Consider the following 25,779-nt stretch of genomic DNA (forward strand, 5'->3'; position numbering starts at 1 on the left):
GGGTCGCATAGTGCAAATTCAGAACCCAAAAGACCATGATGGCCGTATATACTATATTAAGGTCTTTTAAAGTCATTTTTCCCACAAAAAGTATACAAAAATTAGAAACTATGTATATCTAGCTAGCTAAGGATCCGCACTACCCACATATAATTGAACTGCATATGCCTGTCTGAATGTATCTATGTTGTTGTCGTTGAGCACCAATGTAGCTGACTTGTCGCACTTATCGGCAATGTGCATTTCCATTGTCTTAAGCATGAATATACCACAATCTCCGCTATAAAGATAAATTTAACTACGTTACTACCAAATTTGCAAGTATGGATTTAAAAAAGAATATATAAAATAAAACTTACGTTCTCTTGTTAAGAGGAACAGTATCTGCAGGGGCTACTTTTATATTCATGTGACGATTGCACTGATGACGTAAGTTTTCAAAATGACCACTGCCTTGAAGTAAAAAAGGAAAATATTCTGCAAGTGGTTGCATAGATTTTTTCATGGCCTCTATAGAGATCCAGTGACTTGGAATCGAGTCATAAATCCATATCGTCCAGTTACAGATGTCAATTACCACTAACATCCAGTGTTGTTCACCGTCATTCCAAGGCACATAGAAGTAATTGACGCCCGACCAAACTCTCGCCCTAACTGGTCTGATTCCATCAACAAACAACATTAGCTCTGGAGTTTTTTTACATACATTACTATTTTCCTGTCGAGACACGTGGTATAGTGCACGCACATGTTGTCCAAACTCATCAGTCAATATGCATATATCTTTTGGAAAGATATTATGAAATTTATCCATTCTTTTTCTAAATAAATAGGTAATTTCATCGACATGCTGCCAAAAAAACATTTATTAATTATTAATTATGATAGGAATATAATTAGTATTATATAATTATTATGATATATTTGAATGATAAATCTTACCTCACTATCAATATATCGTTGCTTTGCCAACAATATCTCAAAAAATCTTCTATCATGTGACATCTGGCCACAACGAATATAACTTGTACCACCTGTATCGCCATTGTACCACCTAAAGAATGCTTGCACATCATCTTCAATAGGTTGCCTAAAAGGGTCGAAAATAGGAGGTTCTAACTTAGAGTATCGACGTTTCCTTGGCCACGGTGTGAATGGTGATTTCAAGCTTGGGGCTCGTTTTCTTAACCTCAACGGTCGACCATCTCGAACGATTTGTTCTACCTCGTCACCAGGCTCTTCATTAGTAATTCCTTCATAAATAATGGATGGCGGTGTCTCATAGGAATTTGCAGACATATGAGACTGTGTGGTGACTTCGTTTTCTGCAGATTGTGTAGGAAAACCAGATGATGTATTCTCAACAATCTTCTCTCCTACAGGCGTGGAGGCTTGGCCACCCTCCATGTTCCTTTCTCCTATAGGTGTTACAAATCCATCTCCAAAAAAGTGTGCATAAGATGGTGAATCCTACAACCATGAAGTTACAAGGCATATTATTATAAATAAAAATATAGATGACAATAAAAATAGCTATATTAAAGTTATTGCAAATAAAATTTATTTGTTGGTTATCTTTTGTAGTCTTTTCTCCTCCAGCTCCAGAAAGTTGTGCAGCTATAGGTCGAAAGATATCAATCAAAATATCAAATCTTTCTAATAGTGTCTCATGCCTCACTCTATTCAAGTAAGCATGGTCGGCGATGGTTGTCATTATTGCGTCGTGCCTTTCTTTATTTACACGTTCAATCTCCTCATATCTTGCATTGTGCAACTTTTCTTGGTCGGCTATCAAACGCTTCATTGATTCCAATAACTCACTACGAGCATCATAAGAAGAGGGAGGCTGTGAAGATGGATGCAAGTATGATATTTGACGAATTGGACTGATTTGGGAAGGCTCCATATTCGAAGATGGAGGCTCCACACCCGAAGATGGAGGCTCCAAACCCGAAGATGGAGGCTCCACATTCGAAGATGGAGGCTCCACATTCGAAGATGGAGGCTCCACATGTGGCGCAGAACACTGTGGATCACGTAGAATGACATCACCCACTAAAAATGAAGAAATCTGATCAATTACGTCATCTTCATTGTCCTCGTAGCAACCAAGCCTTTCATAAAAAAGTTCTGCCTTCTCCTTTGAAGTTGGAGCTAATGTAGGTCGCACAAAAAACTAATACACAAAGAAAATAAACTAACATAAGTTGCCTTGATCATATTTTTTTTAATACAAGACAATAAATAATTTTGTATGTGAATAAATACCTCAACATCATTTTCTATTACTTCTGATATTCTTGTAACTGTGAGTTTATGCTTATCATTTATTTTCCAACCAAGCCATCGAGGAATATGGTTTCCTGGGATTCTTTGTCCTACCATGTCGCCCAACTTTGGCATTGCTTCACAAATCCATATCTATAAGAGACAAAACAATAATTCAAATCATATCACAAAATGTAATAAAAAATATCCAAAAATAAATAAACTTAATAAAAATATAATCATAATAAAAAAATTTACCAGAAATATCCAAGGACAACTAAAGAAGTTCCACTTAATCTCCTTCTCAGTGGGATTATTCTTCATATCTTTTTTCGTGATTTGCTCTATTAGTTTCTCATATGCCAGCTTCCCCCAACAATATTTGTCAAATATATCTAGCCTGTCCACTATCTGTAGCCATTTAAGATCTACTATCGAACCAGGACTTGGCATTATTAGAAATGCGCTGAGCAAATAGATAAAGCACAACTTCACTCTGTCCTTAGTCCTACATTCTTTCGATATGCTATCTAGAGCATTAGCTATGTCCTCTATTTTAATAGACATCTTGTCATTGAAGTACTTTTTCTTTAAATTGTTCTCAGAAGAAACAACATTCATTTCTTCAGGTGTTGGTCCGCCACTAGTGTACAATCCAGATACTATTGCAAACTCTTGGAGAGAAAACCTCATAGGTTTTCCATTAATCAAAAACCATAACTCATGCCTCTTTTGGAAATCTACCATCCTCAAAACTATCTGGTTTGCTAAGGTGCCAGGGAAAGAGCCTCGAGTGTCGAGGTCCAACAAACGACCCAACTGGGTGTAATGTTTAAAAACGACCTTGTCAAAATTTGAAAGCCAATCTTTTATTTGGTCTATTACACTCAGCGGAGATCTGATGGTAACTTTAGATTTTGCAACTGTATTAGTAGTAATGACACGGGGTATACAAGGAAGCTCTGTCGTTAATACAGTTCTGGGCATCTACAATAATAATTTGCCAAATGAATAAAAATATATAAATAATAAGAATATAAATATAAAAACTATAACATGAATTACAAATTTAACTAAACAACCCAAATTTATTAACTAAGTGACTTTATGCGACCAAAAATTTAGCTAAAAGACCTTGTGCGACCATGTGCGACCCACATGGTCGCACATGGTCGCATAGGGTCGCACAGTATATTTTGCAAATCATGTGCGACCATGTGGGTCGCATATGTGCGACCCTATGCGACTATGTGCGACCCTATGCAACTATATAGTGTGACTATGTGCGACCCTATGCGACCCACATGGTCGCACATGATTTGCAAAATACATGGAATATACTATGCGACCCTATGCGACCATGTGCGACCCTATGCGACTCTTCACTGGATCAAGAGTCGTAGGAGCAAGACTTCGATCACCGATGATAGCTTCTAAATCCTCACGATGACCTTGCATATGTTCCCTCAAAAACGCCACCAAAATCCCTCCTACTGACCTCCTCATAAGATCCATTGGACCCGTCCCACTCTTAGCAAAAATATCCTTCATTGTCCTGGGAAACCACTTTAGACCATTCAACATGTCCAAGTGCCCGTAGTCCTTGGCTACAAAATAAGCACAAGGGGGCTTGCACTCGTTGAAGAATTCCGCATGGTTCATCCCATCTGGAGCACAAATGACCCCAAATTTAGGCTCAGAGCCTAGCCCGGTGCCTATAACTGCCACAGGAATACATAGGTCTAAAGAGCGAGGCACGTATGTAAGGATGTGAGGTTCAATTGGTTGACCTTTCCGAGGCCCTTCCACGGGATCTATGCCTACTAATACTGAAAACTTAATGTTACATTTTACTTGAGATTTTCCTAGAGCTAGGGCAAACGCTATTTTACCGCCTTTGCTATGGCCGGCTAGGGCAACGGTTTTCAAGTCTGCACTCACTGCTGCTTGTTTATCATCGACCAATTCATCGATCAAAGGTTGGACACCTTCTCCTAACGAGTTGATGACTTGTGCCGCTGATTTGATTTCATTGGGCCCGGATGTAAGAAACCCGGACAACTAGAATCAATATTTGAAAAAAATTTAGAATATGATATATAAGATATAAAACATGATCGATTTTTAGGTCCATTTTCGTTGGGGTTTACTTTTACTAATTAATAATAGTAAATATTGTAGAGTATACGTACCTGAGGGGCAACGACTATAACTCCATGAGAGGATATGTGGTGGAGTAGATCTTCATAATATTCGTTTGGGATTATGAAGCCATGGCAGAAGAAGAGCACTGGATAAGTTCCCGCATTTGTTGGAGTGACAATTAACAGTGACTTTGGAGATGAGCATGCTCCTGCCTTAAATAATTTGGATTTAGTGGCAAAACTCCCCTTCTCAAAAACGGATGTTGTAGTTTTAGTTTCCATTTCCAAAACTGCTGCCATATATATTCAATATTTCTTATTATCACTTGTACTTTTTTCTCAAATAATATACTTTATAGTTTGTTGTGTTTGTTGTGTATACAGTAGTGTAGCACCCATGTCTATATATATAGATAATTATTGGGGTTTTTCTTTAAGCTCCACCGGTAAAGCTTTTCATTGTCCTCGACTCATGAACAGTTTTTAGCGTGATTTTTTTATGACTGTGTATATTGTAGTTGTTTAGAGCATCTGCAAATTTTCAGAAAATTCCGAATAGTTTACAGTATCAAAAACTAAGTTCAAACATATTATTTTTCACGCTCATAAAAAAAAGTAGTCACGTGTACAACAATATATTTGGACATAGTTTTCGATACCGTAAACTATTCAGGATTTTCTAAAAATCGCGACAATACTCTAAATAGTTACAATATATATGGTCATCAAAAAAATGAAAACTGTTCAAAGGTCGAGAACACTAAAAATCCTATGAATTGGGCTTAAAAGTGAAATAATATAAAAAAAAATTCTCATATATGTATATATAAAGGAGAAGAATGAGGGAAGCAATACGAGAGTGAGACGTACATTTATTGGAGAGTAAACCCAGTCCTGCAACATTTACATCAACGTGGAATAACCTTTCGTTCACATCCATATAGAAGAAGAAAGCACTGACATTTCCAAACAAAAATGTTTTAACGTATTATTATTATTATTATTATTATTTTAACTTAAATTACCAAACAAAAAACTTCTAATTTTAATTCAATAAATTAATTGCAAAAATCTGCCAAAATGATTATTGAAAATATACCGTCATGGAAGATGGTTTGTTAATATATATAGGATAATTTTTTGTATAGGAGCCTCACTTTAAGTCCTATTGGTGAGACTCTTAGTGTTCTCAATCTTTGAACAGTTTTCGATGCAATTTTTTTTATGACTATGTATATTATAGTTATTTATATTATGTCACTACAACAAAATAGAGGTTTTATGACTTTAATTGGGAGACATTGGAAGTCTACAATGTCTCCCACTTAGTGAGACGTTGTTGCTAGGGTCATTGTAGGTATATATCCCACGTCTCCCATTGGGAGACGTGCCTCACTTCCCACGTCTCCCACTGGGAGAGGTGGAAAGTCAAACGTTGACTTTCCACCTCTCTTATTGGGAGACGTGGGAAGTGACTCACCTCTCCCAATGGGAGACGTGGGAAGTCCCTAGGAGACATCCCACGTCTCCCATTGGGAGAGGTGAGTCATTTCCCACGTCTCCCAATGGGAGAGGTGGAAAGTCAACATTTGACTTTCCACCTCTCCCATTGGGAGACGTGGGAAGTCTCCCACCTCTCCCAATGGGAGACATTGAAAGTCTCCCACATTTAAAAAAAATAAATTAAATAAATTTATAATTAATATTATTTTAATTTGATTTAATAATTAATTAAATTGAAATAATATTAATTTAAATTGAAATTATTTTAATTTAAATTGAAATTATTTTAATCTAAATTTAAATTAATTAAATTGAAATAATATTAATTTAAATTGAAATAAAAAAATATATTTGTTAGATATATACAAGAAATACAATATTTGTTAGAAATATTCAAAATGAACAAATATTGCATTGTGTATGAAGAAAGAGTTAAAAAATAAAAAAAAAAACCTATCAACGAGGTCGGTAACTTTGGATTATCGGCAACACATATGTCGCCCATTCTTGTCGCAACTCATCAATTTGTGCCTCTGTATATGATGTGCTTGTTAGCTGCAAGAAATATAAAGTAAAATATATTAATTAATTATTTGATTACATTTATAGTTTCAAAAATAATTTGTAAATTTTAATTATTAATACCGTTCTCAAGTAATGCCTGGGACTTGCATGTTCAATCAAGTAATGCCCGTTCTCAACTAATCGTTTATTATCCTAAATAATATCGGGCAGCATTTCCCCTATAATAGTGACCTAACCATCTGCATGTGAATAACAAAACAAATAATTCAAACAACATACAATAAGTTTCTTCCTTATAGAATGCATATATAAAATTAATTGTTTATTATCCTAGATAAAATCGGGCAGCATTTCCCCTATAATAGTGACCTAACCATCTACATGTGAATAGCAAAACAAACAATTCAAACAACATACAATAAGTTTCTTCCTTATAGCTCCGCAGCACACAGTCAAATTTCTCAGAACCTACTTCACTAATACACACAAGTTCTCAACCTTCCGTTATCACCGCAGCACACAATTTTAATCTCAGAACCTACTTCACTATGGATGAATATTTAAGATATTCAAACTCTTCTAACATTTGTTTAATAATATTAAAAGTAGAAGTAAGAGAATATATATTTACCTCTTGCAATTAATAATTCAAAAGCTAGCAAAATTACTTCAAGTAGTAATCGAATTCGCTATTAAATTCACAAACCAATATAAATAAATTAATAAATAATAAATAAAATATCACTAAATATCTAGCAATATATAACTTATTATTATAATTTTAGAAACTTAATTACCTCAAATGTGTGATTGATAGATATAGAAGTTTTGATGCAAAGTACTCTCTAAAATCTCACCACCAAAATCACAACCTACGAAATTAAATTAATTAATATGTTAAACATTACTAAACAAATATCACTAAATTCCTAATAAGTAATTGATTGGTAAACAAATAAAAAAAAACTCCAATGAGCCACTAATTATAACCTAAACAAAAAATCAATAAAAAATTTCATAACCTAAAATCTCAATAATCAACAAAAACATAAATTTTTGCATATATTTATATTTTTAAAATTATTTAATAAATTTATTTTAACATAATAACTATATATATAACAAAATAGTTAGAATTTAAAAAAAAAAAAGTGTAAATATACATACAAAAATATATCTAAATTTCGAAATAAATAATGATAAAAATTAAAAAAAATCATGAACATATATATTATAATGAAATATATACAATGTGATAGGTTAATTTAAAAAAAAAACTATGAAATCTTAAATCTTAAATCTATAAAAAAACCTCCATGGAAAAACAAATAAATCTAACAATGTATAGAAAAAAAATGCATAAAAATGTAAAATTAACACAAAATCATGTATATTACTCATCCTAATGCTAAACCTATGATTTTTTATCAAAATAATTAACTAAAATTCATAAAAATTAAAAAAAACTAACCTTGAAAACCCTAAAATCGCAACCCCTTTCGTGCTCTCTGTTTGGTGTGCTCTCTCTGTTTGGTGTTATGAGGAAGAAGAAGACCCAAAATTCATTAAATGGCCAGGGGGACATCCAACGTCTCCCACTGGGAGACGTGGGACACGTGGCACGTCTCCCACTGGGAGACATTGAATGTATAGAGGGGTACATCCAACGTCTCCCATTGGGAGACGTGCCACGTGTCCCACGTCTCCCAGTGGGAGACGTTGGATGTACCCCTCTATACATTCAATGTCTCCCAGTGGGAGACGTGCCACGTGTCCCACGTCTCCCAGTGGGAGACGTTGGATGTACCCCTCTATACATTCAATGTCTCCCAGTGGGAGACGTGCCACGTGTCCCACGTCTCCCAGTGGGAGACATTAGATGTCCCCCTGGCCACTTCTCAACCTATTTCCAACGTCTTCCACCATTTTTAATGTCTTCCAATTGTAGTCATTAATAAAAACTTTCAATGTCTTACACCATTAGACATTTAAAACCCCTGATAAGTTTTAATGTCTTACACCAATGGTGTAAGACATTGTAGGGAGTCATTGTATGTCAAATTTGTTGTAGTGTGTTGTCACATCATCATAATTGTTAGTATCCATCTATGAGTAGTAACCATTAAGAAGTCTTTTACATATATAGCAGTCTATAAATGGTAATAGAATCTCTAAGTTATATGTCATTGTTATATTATAGAGTATTGCTATTTGGCACCTTAAGGAGTCCAACACCACATGGGTGGCACCTTATAGTTAGTTAGCGATATCTCATAATAATTATTAAATTAAAAAGTGTGAGACCTGATACTGGATTACACCAATAGCGATATATGACATACTTGTGGTGTTGGTCACTACTGATGCCCCTTAGCAATTCTCTATATTATGAGTGTTATTATTTAACATCTTAAGGTGTCCAACACCACATGAAGTGAAACATTAGTTTGCGATATCCCATGTTATTTATTAAATATAAATGTGTGAGACCTGATATTGAATTGCACCAATAATAATATCTTACCTCGTTCGTGTTACACCACATGTTGTGCGTGATGTAGAATAGTTGTTTTATACTGACTTTTGTGTGGGCATAGTTAATTCCCATTGCTATGGATTAATATTGCCGACCTTATCACCTTTCTTTCTTATATCTCTGTAACGTCATTCGAACAATTGAGCTGTTTTTTGGCTACTAGTACTAATAAAAAAAATGGAAAAAAAAAGAAATAATAATAAAGCAAGAAGAGAAAATAAAAGGCTTAATTAATTAACAAGTACACCTACAACAATGTAGGAAAACACATTGAAATAATAACTTGTTTTGAAACAATTCTGGTAAAGAAATATACAATGATTCATTATTTACTCTTGGGAAGTATTCGATCTAAATAGGGTAAATTAAGTTCAACGAAAAATAAAATAGTGACTAGATATTTTAATTGAAAAAAAAATAGAGAATTAAGTGATTATTTTTTATAAATGACCAAATACTAAAGTAATATGGTTTTTTATCTTTAATCCATATCTAATATGAAAGAAATATATCTGAAAAGAAACATAATAATGATCTAAAGTTCTTAATAATACAACTATATTCTATAAAAGAGAATTAAGGTAGCGTTTGGTTGCTCGACAAAAATGTATTGGTAATGGTAATGGAATGTTCATTCTTTTGTTTGGTTGAGACTTTGGAATCAATGATTGAATAAGAATTATTATGTTTGGTATAGTATGGAATGGAATGAAATTAATATTATATTGACCAAATTACCCTTATTGTTATAAATGAATAATTTTTTAATCAAATTAACATTATTTTGTAATGTTAGATTTTTTTTATATACCAAATTATCATTTTATTTTAAATTATAATTTTTTGAATAAATTTCCCTCATATACAAATTAAACATATAAATAATAATGAAATTTTAGTTATTAATACTCATATACAAAGTTTTTATATAAAAAAATACTCGTACAATTTCTTTTTAGAAAAAAATATCATTCTTTTTTAGGGGGAAAATAATAACATTTTTTTAGTAAAATATCATTAATACTTAAAATATGTACTAAGTTGAAATTTTTTCATATAAAAAATGTAAGGATCATCTTTTGGGAGAAAATCGGGTGGGAAAGAAATGGCAAATAGGGAAGAATATTATTATATTGGAAATGAATTGCTTTCAGCTCATTTAATTTAAGAATGTTGAGTATGTCGTATACCATAATTACAATTCCAAGGAATGACTTTTCAAATTTTAAATGATAAACCAAACAAAAGAATGGGCCCAGTTTTTGTTTTTTTTGCACTTTCGGAACATATTAAAAAAACATAAGAAAAAATATATATATATGAACAATAATAAGAATTACCCCAATAAAAATGTTATAAAATCAATTAGAATGAAAAAGAAAAACAAATACTTATTTGAGACGTGCAATAACTACCATGAGTAAGAACTAACTGAATTTTATGGTATGTTAATAAAGATTAAAATAACTTAATTCTATTTTACTTGACTGTTGTGGAAATTATGTACTATTCAATTACGCACACCAACTTCCCTTCTCCTCTCATCTTCTCCATCACAACCTTTATTATGAGACTATTACTTTGTTGCACTTATATAAATATATATATATAACAATTTTTTTTTTTAATAGCAGCTTCACTTTAAGCCTTACCGATAGGGCTCTCAGTGTTTCTCGACCTGTGAACAGTTTTCGGCGCGATTTTTTTTTTATGACCGTGTATATTGTAACTATTTAGAGTATCTTGCAAATTTTCAGAAAATTTCAAATAATTTACGGTACCAAAAACTAGATTCAGACGTGTTGTTTTCCACCCGCATAAAAAAAAAATATTAGTTGAGAATGAGAAAATCTGCCTAATCAGATGATAACTCTACTGGAAAACGTGTGTAATAGCTTGTTTTGAAAAAATTCTAACAAGTAAAATAATTTAACGAATTGAGAAATATCAATGGAGTCTGTTGTATATCTTTTATTTCTATATAATATCTAACCACCACTCCATAACTGAAATCTTTGTTTAATTTTGTCTGAAACAACGTTAGTTTATAAATAATGTTATGTGGTCACCAAACTAATCTTTATACATACTAACATATTTTTTAACAAACCATAAAAATAATAATTTTGACACCAAATTTGATTTGTCTTTTTCCTTAATTTATCATTATTCTGACTTCATCAATACAGACTTTTGCCATTTGTTATCGTAATTATATATAATTATTACAAACAAACTTCCTTTATGTCTGCAACCTTCACAGTATCAGCCGGTGTTGCTCGTTTGGTTGGAAAAACGACAATAAATTCAAAAAAAAATTATGAACAAACGACATGTAAACCAACGACAAGAAAGTATGAAAACGACAATTGTATGTGAAAAACTACAAATACTTTCAAACTTAAAGCTACATAGGAATTTATTGTTGACATGTTAAAGTTATGTATGTTCAGTTGGAAATAAATTATGTGGACTAGTATAAATACATCACTTTATTGTTAAACAACTATATATGTTTAGGCCTGATAATGGTATTATTGGGGACCATAATGGGATAGTGTTATATTTCTAAATATATAGATGGTCTCTTTGGACACACTACAAAACTATATGACCAGCCCATTGGGTTTACATACACTCAAGGCCCAATAACCATATTAATTCATTACTCTATATTTGGTATATGTCTATATACACTATATATTTTTTTTAAGGGTAATGGTGAAGGGTCTCTTTAATACACAGAGTATTCAGATGGAGTTTTATAGAATGAAGTGTTGTGATGTTCCAAAAGATACTATATATCTCAGCTTCATCTTCTAATTATTGTTCTTGGTTATTTACAGTGTTAAGATGATATTTGCTCAAGCTCTAAACAATAATGGTGGAGGTGTGTATTTACTAACTCATCTCTATTTTGGTGTACCTAGAAAAGTAAATACATGTTGTTTTGATGAGGTTGTTTTATGTTGAATTCTCTTAATAGTTTGTTTGTTTGCTCATCTATATTTTATCATGCTCAACTCTTTCTAAATGAAAGTAAGAGCTCCACTTAGAACCGCTGATTCTCACCAAGAAAACTATTGAAAGACTTAGTCTCACCAAGAAAAGATAAGTGACAAAGGAATGAACCAGAACCCAACGCATCAACTTACAAACTAACTAGCATAATCAATATGAAAAACGACAATATATACTAAATTAAAACGACAATATGTACTGTGAAAGACTTGGTCTTGTCTTCTGGTAAGGTTAGGTGTACTGACCATAGATGTTGGCCATCAAAGTCCCAAGAAAACATGTCTAGTGGAGTATAATTAATTATTATTATTGTTTACCAGCTCCCAAGAAGTTTTTATTAAGGGGGTATATATATATATGTGTGTACAATCACTATTATAAGTATCAAGTTTTTGGCCATTAGTGACATTTTAAGGTCATTTGTAGCTTTTTTTATTTCAAAATCAAAAGGAAAATAGAGGCACTATATTGATCATCTATTATACAATGTATCTACTAAATTTATATTTTACCATCAATTTGCTTTATTATATTACTAAGACTAATAATTGAATCTGCAAAGCAATGGGGCCTATGATCCGCCCTTTGAGCTGTATTCAACTCACATTTTATCAATTTTTGTGTTGACTGTTCTCTCTTTGCGAATATCTGTGTTCATCAATATTTCCAGTAATCCTTAATCATGGCTGCTGAATTGATTGGAGGAGCGCTTCTCTCTGCTTTTCTTGATCCATTGGTTGAAAAGTTGGCTTCTGAGGTGAAGGACTTCTTCAAAGGAAAAGAGACCATTCTTAAGCTGGTGAAGGAGTTGAATACCACCTTGTCCTCGGCTGGTCTACTGCTCATTGATGCTGAGGAGAAACTGATCAAAGACCAAAGAGTCAAGAAGTGGCTTGATGATCTCAAGGACACCATTTATGCTGCAAATGACTTGGTTTATAAGATCGACACCGAAGCATTGCGAGACAAACTTGAAATAAGTGAATCTCAAAGCGGCTACACTTGTTGTAATAAGGTACTACTCATGAAACTCATCCCAACTCCTCTTACTGCTTTTGATAAGGCAATAAAATCTGAGATAGGAGAGATCCTTGAAAAATTGAAACTTCTTTTAGATTATAAAGATCTTGGTTTGAAACGTATAGAAAAAGAAAAACATCCAGAGAGAGTATGTGCTCCTTTGGTGGAAGAATCAGATATTTATGGAAGAGATGATGATAGAAAAACTCTACTTAATTTTCTACTATCGGATGACATGAGTGGTGACAAATTTTCTGTGATTCCTATAGTGGGAATGGGTGGTATGGGGAAGACAACTCTTGCTCAACTCGTGTACAATGATGAAAGAGTCAACCAAAAGTTTGATACCAAAGTGTGGATTACTGTGGGAGATGAGAGTAAACTAGATAAAGTAATGAAGAAAATTGTCCAGAAGGTGGACCATTCTGCAAAATGTGAAATCGAAGAGCAGTATGAGCTTTTAGATAAAGTAAAGAGGGTTTTGGCTGGGAAGAAGTTTCTTGTGGTTCTTGATGATGTTTGGGATGAGGATCGTAATAGTTGGGAGGTCTTGAAAAGTTGTTTTACTTCAGTGCTACATGGAAGCAAGATCATTGTGACAACTCGTAGTGATATTGTTGCTTCAATTATGGAAACCGAGTCAACTCATTACCTACAAAGAATATCATTTGACAAAAGTTGGGAGTTATTTGCCAAATTTGCCTCAATTCATGATGTCAACTCGTGTGAGTACTCAGATCTCGAAGTAATTGGTAGAAAAATTGTTGATAAATGTAAGGGTCTTCCTTTAGCAATAAAGTTACTAGGTGGTCTTTTACGTGGTAAACAACATAGGGAGGATTGGAATGATATACTAAACAATGATATATGGGAGTTGTACGAGAGAAGAAGTGTTGGAATTCTTCCAACTTTGTGGTTGAGTTATTTTTATTTACCTTCACATTTGAAACCATGTTTCGCTTATTGTGCCATATTCCCAAAAGATTACGAGTACAGAAAAGAAGACATGATGTTGTTATGGATGGCTGAAGGTTTTCTACATCCTAAGCAAGAGAAGCCAATTGAAAAGGTTGGAGAAGAGTACTTCCAAGATCTAATCTCGAGGTCATTTTTTCAACCATCAAGTGAGGATGCCTCAACATTTCTCATGCATGACCTTGTTCATGATTTAGCTATGTTTGTCTCTGGTGAATTTTGTTTGGCAGTGAATGATACCAAAATTTCCAAGTGTACAAGCAAGGTTCGTCATTTGTCATTTAGGCAGGAGGGTCAAGTTGTTGGCCCTATGAAATTTGAGGATTTGTCTATAACTAATAAGGGTTTGTGCACCTTCTTATTGTTGTGGAAAAGAGGGCATTGTCCCTATTCTATGGAGCACTTGCTTGAATTATTACTAAGCACAAGGGGTTGCTTAAGAGTGTTATCTATAGCAGATGGTTATATGACAAAGTTACCTAATTCAATAGGAAAATTGAAGTATTTAAAGTTCTTGGAGTTAGACTTTTGGATGATTAAAGAAATACCCAGTACAATTTGTGATTTGTATAATTTGGAGACATTGTTGTTGGAGAGATGTGATAGTGTTACTAGACTACCAAATAACATAGGAAATTTAGTGAAGTTGAGACATTTTTGTATTCCCTTTGTATTAGTAGAGATGCCATCACAAATTGGTTTGATGAAAAATCTTCAAACTCTGAATAAGTTTGTTGTGGGAAAAAATAAAAATTCTGGGATCAAGCTATTAAAAGAGTTTCAAGATCTGCATGGGACTCTTACTATCCGGGGACTTGAAAATATTTGTAGTGTTGAGGATGTTTTGGAGGCAAACTTGAAGAACAAGAAGTTTCTAAAGCTACATTTCAAGTGGGACGATAGAGATGAACATGATGACTTGGAAAGAGAGAAAGAGATACTTGGTGCACTCGAAGCTCATCAAAATTTGAAGGAATTCAACATACATGGCTACAAAGGTAGTAGTTTTCCAAGTTGGATTGGAGATCATTTATTTTCTAATCTAACAATGGTGAAGCTATTAGATTGTAAAAATTGTATCTTCTTGCCCTCACTGGGGCAGCTACCTGCTCTCAAAGACCTTTCCATTCAACATTTTTACAGTGTGGTGAGAATAGATTCAGAGTTTTATCATTCTGCCACTAGTGTTGGTTCTTCTGCTGCAAACACAAAGCCATTTAGATCTTTGGAGAGATTGAGTTTCGAAAACATGACTGAGCTCCAAGAGTGGTCGTTTATCGAAGGTGGGGTTTTTCCTCGTCTCAAGTTTCTTGACTTTTTCAACTGTAAGAGACTCAAAGTGTCGTTGTTGCCTCATTATTTCCCCTCCTTGAGAGAGCTCGTAATAGATACATGTGAGAAACTAATGCCTTTATTCAAAACAAGGGCTGATCCATTAATGGACTCCTCATTTCCATCTCTTGAGATTTTGCAAATAGCTAGATGTGATGGACAGGAATTGCTTCTACAAGGGGGACTGCCTTCGAGTTTAAAGGACTTTGTAATTCACAGATGCAAAAACCTTGTGGCCATAGACAACGAGTGCTTTCAACATCTCAACTCCCTTGAGAATTTGCAAATTGGCGAATGTAGTCAACTTCGACGTTGGCCAAATGAACTCCCCACTTCTCTTTCTGATCTGGTCATCTTCGGCTGTAAATTGCTGAAACCACGACTCCAGAGGGACATAAGTAATAATATCAATGTCACTATTCTGGAATATGAATGTGATACTACTAAAGATGACCTCCACACCAGCTCCAGATGGTATTATATATTACTCTTTCTTACTCCTAATTGTTTACACTCTTTATGTTCAATAACTTTAGCTATTCTGATATTGATGTTATATTATTCCCACTAGCATCCGACTTGGTATACCTCGCATATGGAAGAATAATCCTTATTAAATTCAAATAAGTGGGACTCGATATTTGATTACACCAATAGCGGAATGCTACCTACTTGTGGTGTTGGGCACCAGTAGTGCTCCTTAGCAATTCTCTTAATTAATGAAGGCATTGAATATGATGAGGCACTACAAATCTATGTATAGCAACATACAAAACCAACTATTCGTTTACAAATCTCTGTAAGTTGCTCGCATTTTTCTCTTGATATTATTTACTAAATTTTGAAAGTTTGTGTACTAGTAAATAAGCTTTGAATACAATTTTCTTTTTATGTATAATTATTGAAACTCTTTTCTGTTTCCAACTTTAGTTGCTGATATATTGAAGAATTTGTACAAAGATACTTATTGGTGTTTTTTTCTTCTCATTACTAAATTCACAGGTTACGGTTCACAATTCACAGTTGGTCTGAAGTGGAACTATAAGTCATGTCCCTGCTGTGATTTTCTTAATCGGTGCTTTGATTTCTTCTTTTAATCATATTCATAATTCATAATCATAATCAATTCATTTGTGAGAAATTAAAGTCTGAAATATTATATGTTACAAGTGCTGTGCTTATAGTTTATGTTTTGAATTCATTGTAAATTTTCAGTTGTGATAATAAAGTCAAAGGTGACCTTCAAACTTGGTGGTGCTATAAGGCGCCTAGTTCTAGTAGTTGGTATTGGAAAAGAATTGTTAGGATCAAAGAGGATTTCAAGGTTGCTTATCAAGAATCCTTGCTCAGCAGGGATCAGTATAGTATAGCTAATTGGTATAAGCTATTGATAAACAAGTCCCAAACCAGATGGAATTATGCTTTTATCTGGAATAGACTTGGTATACCTAAGCATAAATTTGTCTCTTGGTTGATGTTAAAGCAACGGCTTCCTTCTAAAGATAGGCTCTTTCGGTTTGGAATAACCCAAGATTCACTGTGTGTTATTTGTGGCCTGCATGATGAAAGCCATAGACATCTTTTCTTCGATTGCCACTTTAGTAAGAGCTGCCTTCTCTCTATATTGCAGTGGCTTAGAATTGGTTCCAACTGTTGCGAGATGATAGGTTTGATGAATTGGATTCGTCGAAGTAGGCAGTCGGCGTGTAAAAGAAGTGTATATTTGTGTGCTCTAAGTGCTTGTGTTTACCATATTTGGAAAGCAAGGAACTCTGCCTTTTGGAATAGGTCGGTTCCGTTAGTGTCCTGTGTTTCTCAAAATATCAAGACTGATATTTGTATTAGACTGAGGAGGTTACTTGATAGGAACCTTGGTAAGGAGGATTTGGCTTGGGTGAGGAAGATTTATTGTAATTAATGCTGTTTAGTAGTCTGTTTCTTTCTTTGGTGTCTGTTTAATTGGTGTTTGTAATTTTGTTGTGCTTAATACAAGTTGCTGATTTACCAAAAAAAAAAAAGAAATCAAAATGTTATTCATGCAGTTTTTCTCGAGGCATTGTGTGTGTAGTGTTTTTGCCTCTATGTCTATGTAAAGTAAAAATGAAGTGGTAAAATGATTTTGATAATGGAACAAACCTTAATAACAAATAAAATAGTTCTGAAAACTTTACACGAGCTGACCCAAATATTTTGTTATGCTGTTAAGGTTGCTTTAATTTATAGTGAGCAAGTTATTATTATTAGGAAATTTACTCATTTTGTATCTTAAGTTTTTGCAAAATATTATTTTGGTACCATCTCTTTTCAATAATACTCATATGATATTATGTATTTTAAAATTATACATATTTGATACTCTAGACTCAGATTTGATAGATAAAATTTTGTCAATACGATCAAACTGTCATAAGTTATATGTAATTAAGTAATTAAATTTAAATTTGGAACTTACATAATTGACAGCAGTTTGATTAAATTAGTAAAATTTTATTAATTAAATTTGAGTTTAGGATACCAAATATGTACGATTTTAAAATACAGGGTAACATATAAGCATTATTGAAAACAGAGGGTACCAAAATGATACTTTGCAAAAACACAGGGTACCAAATAGTTACCTACCCTTATTATTATTATTACTACTAGTACTAGTACTGCTACTAATATTTTTTTTTTAATAATCTAATTATTATTAGTAAGATTAGTGGCTTATTACTACTAGTACTAATATTTTTTGTTAATAATCTATTATTATTATTATTATTATTATTATTATTAGTAAGATTAGTGGCTTGTCTCGAAGACCCTTTATTAGTTGAGAGAATAAATATTCGATATAGGAAACTACATTACTTAGACACTCTCTACAAGGTAAGTGCTTTGCTTGTTTCAAGCCTATTGATACTTTTTTTCTAGAAATGGTTTAATGACCACTCTTTATGGCCGTATTTTCATTTGTGCTTTTTCTCTGTTTTGAATATATGCCTTTCATTTGTTCTTTGTTGATAAAAGCTAATTTATTCTCTCTTTTTTTTTCATCTTTATTATGGGAAAAAAGAACGCTTCCTCGTAGAAACTATCATAGCTCTAACCTAGCTCCAAAGTATTTGACAAACCCTTTGGATGGGATAGGATAAAGATGGTTTGGCGTGCAAATATGTCTCTCACATTTAAGAATTTTTAGACTATTAACAAAGAAAAATAATAATGGACATCTGTGATATCCAACACCAAATGAAATTGATATACTTATATTGAGCTCACACAATTTAATTCAATAATTAATATTAAATATTACTAAATAATAATACTCATATAATTTAATTTAATAATTAATATTAAGTATCAATGCCTAAAAAATATTCCCAAATTACAACATCCATTATCAATATAAACTTTATTCAATATGTCTTTCTTTATCTTTATTTCCATCAATTAAGGGGCGTTTCTTTGATCTAATATTTATATGTATTTATTTATCCCACTATAACTAATAATCGTATTATGACATCACTGATTTTATATTATTTTAATTCATTTACTGATTTTTAATTATAGTTGTTTGGTAACACTAAAAAAAATTATTTAATTAATTAAAAATTTAACAATTAAATAAAAATTATATTTGATAATTCTATTTTTATTTAATATTTTTTTAAATTTTAATTAAAATTTATTAAATTTTAAAAATAAAATTTTTTCACTTTCAAATTTTTTTTAAACAGTTTTCAATTTTTCATTTTTTTTTCTTCTCTTCTTCAAATCAACACCTCATATTATTAAACAAAAAATAAAAATTATCAAACGCGTTTATTATTTTTTATTTTTAAAAACAAAAAACAAAAATAATTACCATACATATTTTAACTTTTTGAAAATAAATAAATAAAAATAAAATAATATTTTTATTTTTGTGTTTAAAAAATTTAAAAATACAAATTTTGCCAAACGGCCCAGTGGCCCCAAATGAGTGTAGCTAGATTTTAAAATAAGCCAATAAGGGTGGTTTATATATATTAAACTCTTCATAATTTTTTTTTTTTTTCACACAATTTCTAATTTTTTCTTTCAATTTTTTAACACTCTCAATCAACTGAAAAAAAGAGAGAGAGAGAAAGAGAAAGTCCACTATATTTGTTTACTTTTCCAAAGTGACTCTTTGCTTGCTTTATTTTGCTTTGCTATTAAGTAAACTTCTTGCAGTGGTAAAGAGGTCTCAACAATATTTTGTAATTAAATTCAACATATTTCGAGACTTTTCTGCTACATCAAATAATATTTCTCTTTCAATATAAATTACACATAAAACTCATCTCATGTTCCAACTGGTTCGTATATAGTCTAACGATAATCGACATGGATAATGAAGAGACCTACGATCATTACAACATCGAAGTCGGAAACGACACCGTTCAGACGCTAGTGACCAACAGCCCGGGCATGGTCGATTCATGGATTGCCAAGATCGAGCGTATCCACCGCCGCCGCCTGAACCGTCTCGTCGTCGGGCTCGACATCGAGTGGAGACCCAACTTCAGGCGTGGGCAGTCGAATCCAGTCGCCCTCCTCCAACTCTGCGTCGGCCGCCGCTGCCTCATCTTCCAGATACTCCACGCTCCCAACTTCCCCGATTCGCTCACTCAGTTCCTTGGTGACGGCAACTACACCTTCGTCGGGGCCGGAGTTTATAAAGACGCTGAGAGGCTGGCGTCGGAGTTGGACGTGGATGTGACAACCTGCGTAGAACTCGGGGCCCTTGCGGTGGAGGCCTCCGGCGGCGACCGGAGACTGAAGAATGCTGGGTTGAAGGGCTTGGCAAGGGAGTTTCTTGAAATGAATTTGGAGAAGCCGCGGGAAGTGCAGCTGAGCAAATGGGACGCGCGCTGGCTGACGCTTGATCAGGTTCAGTACGCATGCACTGATGCTTTCGTGTCCTTTGAGATTGGGAGGGTCTTGGAAGCCTGGAAAGCTAGTTGAGTTGAGTTTGTAATGATCTGTGTTGGTCGATTATGGTATTACTATTAATTAGTACGAGTACTTGTATGTAGAGATATCAAAGTTTCTGATGTAACTCAATTTTCTACCGTCTGATTGTGGAGATTGAATTAATTATATATAGTTGTCATTCAGAGGAAAAGTAATCCTGTGAAATGAAAGACTGAGAAGTTGATCGAGTGCTTCGGAAATCCATTCATGATCTACGACATGGTGTGTGTTATGAAATTTGAAAGATAGAGGGGAATTTAAATTAAGAGAATATGAACTGAATTGTTTAAAGTGATTTAGATTATCTCAAATAAATTATTAACATTATAAGTAATTAAAATATTATTTTTTTAAATCTATAAAAATGAAAAAAATTAAATTTAAAAAAAGTTTCAAATTCAAGTATATTATTTTAAAATCTAGTATTTTTTGTTTTTTAAGATAAAATTTTGTAGGCGATTTTTGTAATTTAAATTACAAAAAATATTAAAGAATGTATATACTATTAGTTAGGATATAGGTTCAACTACATGAATATGTTCCTTTAAACTTTTTCTTTAAATTATATTCTTTTGATTCACTTGGCATATAGTTCTTTTGCATTGTTCTAGAGAAGCACATTTTTCTTGGAATATTATTTTTGTTCTTGTTATCGATTAACTAAATGTTCTCGTAAATATGTTTACTTCCAACATATAACGCTTAACACTAGGATCTTAACACTTCTCGACATAAAAAATATTACATGACCTTATGTCCTAAATCCTTGAATTTAGTTGTTTATTATAGATATAGGGTTACCTGTGGTCATCTTTCACTTCATATTTCTCATTCCATTTGGTTTATTTTTTTTCTGCTATGTTAGTCATGATCTCATAGTTATAACTTGGTACCTTTTTCCATTTCCACTAACAAGTTTCTTTTTAGGTACAAGATCTCTCATGCTTCAAAATCGGACTTGGAATGTTGACATGCTTCTTACACTTTTTTTTTCAACTCATGTTCTTATGATTGAGTCTATGGCCTTAAGCCCTATTGCTTTTTGTTGTAGAATTTAAGGATGTAAGTATACACAATCGTAACAAGTAATAAAGTAATAAATAAGTAGAGTGTCGAACCCACAAAGAATAATTAATCAATTACCAACAAATTAAGTTTTAATTTTATTTGGTAGACGAATTTTTAGCTTTAGAAAAATTAAGAAACAAAACAAACAAACAAAAAATAGTGATATAATTCAATGGATGAAAATTAGGGCATTTAATTTCATCAACTTTTCAATTTTTTATTTCACTATTCATATTTTATAACTCTTCTTCCTAAATTGATAGCGAGTTAATTTATTAAAATGATTCATATTCTTTCTCAAGATATATATAAGATCTAAACTTTTATGTGAACTTTCTACGTCTCTGTGATAAATTTTAACATATAGCAGGCATTAAGAAAAAACCGTAAATGTTACACAATCCATACAGATACTCTCGTGCAATATGTAAATTAAGATTATTTAACTATAGCATATTCACTTCTCAAATCTCAAATCAAAATCACAAATCATGTAAATGGTGATGAGCACTCACAAACAAACACAAATTAAATTATTGAGAATAGAGATGAAGAAGTAATCATTAAATCCTCATAGAAAATAATAGAAATTCAAGTGACTAAATAAAAAAAAATCCTAGACAAAAGATTTAGTTCATGATTATCGCAGTTACATTCATCAAAGATAAATTAAAGACATTAAACATTAAAAGAAGAAATAGAAGAAGAAAAAGAAGAAGATACTCTCTCTATGTTTAGCAGCAAAAACTGCACTAAATGTGTTTATATAGAAGCCCTAGTGATTATGTGTGAAAAGACTTTCTTGCCCCCATAAAAATACTGTTTTCTTGCTCTTCACGAAAAATGTATGAAACAATAGCCACTACAAAAAAGGGGACTTTTGCCAGTGCAAATTTGCGCCGGCAAAACCCATGGAGTTTTTGCCGATGCAATTTTGCGCCGGCAAAGAATCGCGTCGTATATCCGTCGCTAATTTCACTTTTTCCGACGCAAATATAATGCGCTGGCAATGGCCTTTTTTGGCGACGAAAAAATACGCCGGTAAAAAAATCTGTCACGATATTGTGTAAAACACTTTTAGCGGCGCAATAATGCGCCGGCAATAGTTTACTTTTTTAGTGGCGCATTTTTGCGCCGGTAAAGGTGTATATGTGAAGTTAAGATTGAAACTTTTTGCCGACGTAATTTTGCGCCTGTAAAAGTATTTTTAAAATAATAATTTTGATTAAATTACTAATATTATTTTCAATATATTAATATTAATTAATAATTTTCAATTTTAATATATTAATAATTATTTAATTTTTTAGTAATATTATTTAATTATAAATAAAATTAAAATTAAAATTTTAAAAATAAATAAATAAAAAATTACAACTATTAATATTTATTGTCTCCACCAAACATGAAAATATAAAAGTAATTTAGTAAAATAAATGTCTCATAAATTAAATTTTAAATAAATAGAAAAAAAGTTCTACAAATGAGTACTGCCCGCCTCATCATTCCCGCCCCCGTCAGCATCATCGTCTTCGTCCGAATCCTGGTCTGGTAAGTCAACAGTAAAACCAGGAGCCAATTCACCAACCTGCTTCAACAAAGCACTGAGCAGGAGATCTTGACGTCGTTGACGACTCTCAAGTTTAGTCGTATGCTTCTTTAGGTTCTGATTTTCTAACATAATGTCCTGATTTTGCTGCAAAATGGTGTCCACTTCAGGTGGCAATTGCCCGGACATTTGAGAAGTTGACGAAGATGCTGCCCTCTTTGCGCCAATTGCCTTCAACCTAGGCAACCCCCCAAACCATTTCTTATAACGCGAGCGGGGTCCAAGGACATCCGTGACAATATCCATATCAGGCAGGAAATGACCGTTGACATTATCGCCGACACAAGAAGCAGCAGATGATGCAGGGGCCGTACTCTGCGATGCTCGACGTTCGGTCATCTCATTCTGCACAATAAAAAGCACGTATTTTGAATTCCAATATAACATTATTTGAAAACCTAACTTATAAATTTTTAATATAACAACATATAAAATATAACTTTATTATCTATCCTCCAACATCATATCATTAATGACTACAGACCAGTGATTGAAAAAGAATGTAATTAATTTTGTTCCCGTATCAGGGAGCAAGTGGGCTAAAGTAAATTTGGTCATGAAAATCCATTTCTGAATGAAAATCATGAAGATATTATTGATATATACAGTAGGTGCAGTTAATTCCATTAATGGGGAATTTACGTCTCCAAACATATACATCAACTACATTTGCATGTTTTTCATTCAGAAATGGATTTTCATGACCAAATTTACTTTAGCCCTCAAGCTCCCTGATACGGGGACAACATTAGTTACATTCTTTTTTTATCTTAGTCCACAATCATTAATCATAAAAATATTGGCACATAGATTATAAAGATTTCATTGTTAAAATTTTAATTAATAATTAATAAATAATTACTAATTGACAACAATCAATTAATAATTAATATTTATTAATTATTTACTAAACTTTTTTAAAGTTAAATGATCATAAATTAGTTAAGGTTATGCAACTTACATGTTTTGTCGCCGCTGCATCACTAATCCACTTATCCTTCTTCTTGTGGAGGTGCTCGAATGTGTCGATCATGCTCGGGAGCTGGCCAGTAGATGGGTCCATCTAAAAAAGCAAATTATTTAAACATTGTGACATTTATAATATTTTCGTAAATGTAAGGATATAAGTTATTATAATTTACGTGATCATAAACATGGGCAATGATGGATTTGGAACCGTGTCCTCCTGGTATGGTCATTTTAGCTCGAGCTTCTTTATTTTTCTTCGATATACGCTTCAAAAAGAAAACAGTACTCATTAATCTAAATTGTAATTTTATAATTAAAAATTAATGTAAAATCTACGGCATACCTGGTGAGAATCAGAAGCCTAAAAATCACACAAAATTTCCCAATCAGAAGAAGTAATCGACACAAAAGGTTTTGACTTCGCTCTCTCATTGTCCACCTCCTCCAACATCTACCCAGTGTTTCTACATCGTGTGGCACCAATCAGTCAGATGTTTTTGCATTTGTCTTACCATGGCATCGTTGATTACTGGATTGTCTTCTGGATAAATAATTTTTTCCTAAAATCACAATTAAAATTGGAATTTGTTAAAATATTATGAAGATAGACAAAATATTTAATAATGAGTTATTAAAGGTTTAAAGAATGCTTACAGATAGTCTCTTTCGAATAACTTCGATATCAGCTAGTTTTACTTATTCCCAAGCTAGTGTAGTTGGGGGTACGGTGCTACGCAAATAACGAGCCATGGAATTGTTGAACCACTTGCCGTACTTTTGAATAGCTTTTCCAGTTTCTTTATCAAACTCTACTTTCAAATGACTAACTTTTTTGATGGCCAGCTCCTTCTCGATATTGGCACCGTAATAAGCTCCCCTGCCTCTCTTGGAGCCACCACCTGTGTCATTACTTGTTTCGGCCATTCTACTTTAAAATATTCATTAATTAACTAATTCAAATTATGTATGTCTGTTGTTTTTTGTTATAAAATTAACATTTATTCATTATGGTATTTCCAAACCTACCATATTCCGATCTAGTGGATCCCTTGGAGATAGTAAGGAGTCATGTACTTCTCCTCAGTTTTTTAAAATGTTTCTCAAAAATTTTAAAAAATGAGGAGCAGTACATGAATACATTGTCTATCCCCAAGGCATCCACTAGGTGCATCACTATTGTTTTTTGTTATTGAATTAACATTTTATTACTTATTGTCTTTCCCAACCTACCTTATTCCGACCTAGTAGATCCCTTGGAGATAGTAAGCAGACATGTGCGACTACCCACTTTTTCAAAATATTTCATCAAATATTTTGAAAAAATGAGTAGCAGTACATGAATACATTGACTATCCCCAAAGCATCCAATAGGTGTGTGTACCTAAATCTGATACTATCATTAATTAATGATAATAAATAAAGTTTTCATTGAATTAAATAAAAAGTTACATACACTTGTTTAAATTACATATCACTGTCCTCATCATCACTAACTACAACATCATTACGAACATCACTATCACTATCACTATCGACTAGAACATTATCGTCATCCTCATCGTCTTCATACTCGGCCAACGTGTCGTCTTCAAATTCAACTTCATCATCGACAACAAATTCATCTGAATCTTCGCCAACCAAATCATCGACGTTGTGCACTTCAGTGGCATTGACATCAACCCGATCATACTGAAGATTATCAAAAATTGGAAGTTCTACCCACAACTGAAATGAAGAAGAATTAACCTCTTGCAATATTGGTATATCATTTGTGGTCTCAGTATCATCAACATCAGAATTTGAGAAATCCTATACACTCCTCG

At 32.8% G+C, this 25,779-nt stretch overlaps 5 protein-coding genes and 1 long non-coding RNA gene across 6 annotated transcripts; 2 read left to right on the top strand and 4 right to left on the bottom strand.

Annotated features, from left to right (window-relative positions):
* Positions 1 to 21: 21 nt before the first annotated feature.
* LOC133828782 (uncharacterized) lies at positions 22 to 844 on the bottom strand. Its single transcript, XM_062258885.1, has 2 exons — positions 360 to 844; positions 22 to 280 (listed from the first exon to the last, which is right to left on the bottom strand). The coding sequence occupies exons 1-2, from the start codon at positions 812 to 814 to the stop codon at positions 127 to 129; spliced, it is 609 nt and encodes a 202-aa protein (XP_062114869.1). The 5' UTR covers positions 815 to 844; the 3' UTR covers positions 22 to 126.
* Positions 840 to 3,294, bottom strand: LOC133830812 (uncharacterized). The gene is made up of 5 exons (XM_062260885.1): positions 2,527 to 3,294; positions 2,269 to 2,421; positions 1,523 to 2,176; positions 948 to 1,470; positions 840 to 850 (listed from the first exon to the last, which is right to left on the bottom strand). Exons 1-5 carry the CDS (start codon positions 3,253 to 3,255, stop codon positions 840 to 842), a joined length of 2,070 nt encoding a protein of 689 aa, XP_062116869.1. The 5' UTR covers positions 3,256 to 3,294.
* Positions 3,295 to 3,618: 324 nt separating this feature from the next.
* On the bottom strand, positions 3,619 to 4,777 carry LOC133830814 (chlorophyllase-1-like). The gene is made up of 2 exons (XM_062260887.1): positions 4,461 to 4,777; positions 3,619 to 4,329 (listed from the first exon to the last, which is right to left on the bottom strand). Exons 1-2 carry the CDS (start codon positions 4,710 to 4,712, stop codon positions 3,619 to 3,621), a joined length of 963 nt encoding a protein of 320 aa, XP_062116871.1. The 5' UTR covers positions 4,713 to 4,777.
* A 1,504-nt stretch (positions 4,778 to 6,281) lies between these two features.
* LOC133828783 (uncharacterized) lies at positions 6,282 to 8,052 on the bottom strand. The gene is made up of 4 exons (XR_009891317.1): positions 7,912 to 8,052; positions 7,238 to 7,312; positions 6,561 to 6,679; positions 6,282 to 6,470 (listed from the first exon to the last, which is right to left on the bottom strand). It is a non-coding gene; the product is annotated as an uncharacterized LOC133828783 (long non-coding RNA).
* A 4,407-nt stretch (positions 8,053 to 12,459) lies between these two features.
* Positions 12,460 to 17,323, top strand: LOC133829709 (putative disease resistance RPP13-like protein 1). The gene is made up of 3 exons (XM_062259481.1): positions 12,460 to 15,798; positions 15,896 to 16,123; positions 16,327 to 17,323. The coding sequence occupies exons 1-2, from the start codon at positions 12,680 to 12,682 to the stop codon at positions 15,939 to 15,941; spliced, it is 3,165 nt and encodes a 1,054-aa protein (XP_062115465.1). The 5' UTR covers positions 12,460 to 12,679; the 3' UTR covers positions 15,942 to 16,123; positions 16,327 to 17,323.
* A 2,192-nt stretch (positions 17,324 to 19,515) lies between these two features.
* On the top strand, positions 19,516 to 20,502 carry LOC133829710 (3'-5' exonuclease-like). Its single transcript, XM_062259482.1, has one exon. It carries the CDS (start codon positions 19,681 to 19,683, stop codon positions 20,299 to 20,301), a length of 621 nt encoding a protein of 206 aa, XP_062115466.1. The 5' UTR covers positions 19,516 to 19,680; the 3' UTR covers positions 20,302 to 20,502.
* Positions 20,503 to 25,779: the final 5,277 nt, after the last annotated feature.

This window comes from Humulus lupulus, chromosome 4, assembly GCF_963169125.1.
Source record: "Humulus lupulus chromosome 4, drHumLupu1.1, whole genome shotgun sequence".
Lineage (NCBI taxonomy): Eukaryota > Viridiplantae > Streptophyta > Magnoliopsida > Rosales > Cannabaceae > Humulus > Humulus lupulus.

Excerpts from the sequence above, each read along its gene's own strand:
- LOC133828782 (XM_062258885.1), bottom strand. The coding sequence starts at position 814 with ATGGATAAATTTCATAATATCTTTCCAAAAGATATATGCATATTGACT. Across the intron at positions 281-359 it reads GTTCCTCTTAACAAGAGAAC|CGGAGATTGTGGTATATTCA; the intron begins GTAAGTTTTATT and ends TTATCTTTATAG.
- LOC133830812 (XM_062260885.1), bottom strand. The coding sequence starts at position 3,255 with ATGCCCAGAACTGTATTAACGACAGAGCTTCCTTGTATACCCCGTGTC. Across the intron at positions 2,422-2,526 it reads GTTGTCCTTGGATATTTCTG|ATATGGATTTGTGAAGCAAT; the intron begins GTAAATTTTTTT and ends TGTCTCTTATAG. Across the intron at positions 1,471-1,522 it reads TTAATATAGCTATTTTTATT|GATTCACCATCTTATGCACA; the intron begins GTCATCTATATT and ends TCATGGTTGTAG.
- LOC133830814 (XM_062260887.1), bottom strand. The coding sequence starts at position 4,712 with ATGGCAGCAGTTTTGGAAATGGAAACTAAAACTACAACATCCGTTTTT. Across the intron at positions 4,330-4,460 it reads TTATAGTCGTTGCCCCTCAG|TTGTCCGGGTTTCTTACATC; the intron begins GTACGTATACTC and ends TATTGATTCTAG.
- LOC133829709 (XM_062259481.1), top strand. The coding sequence starts at position 12,680 with ATGGCTGCTGAATTGATTGGAGGAGCGCTTCTCTCTGCTTTTCTTGAT. Across the intron at positions 15,799-15,895 it reads CTCCACACCAGCTCCAGATG|CATCCGACTTGGTATACCTC; the intron begins GTATTATATATT and ends TATTCCCACTAG.
- LOC133829710 (XM_062259482.1), top strand. The coding sequence starts at position 19,681 with ATGGATAATGAAGAGACCTACGATCATTACAACATCGAAGTCGGAAAC.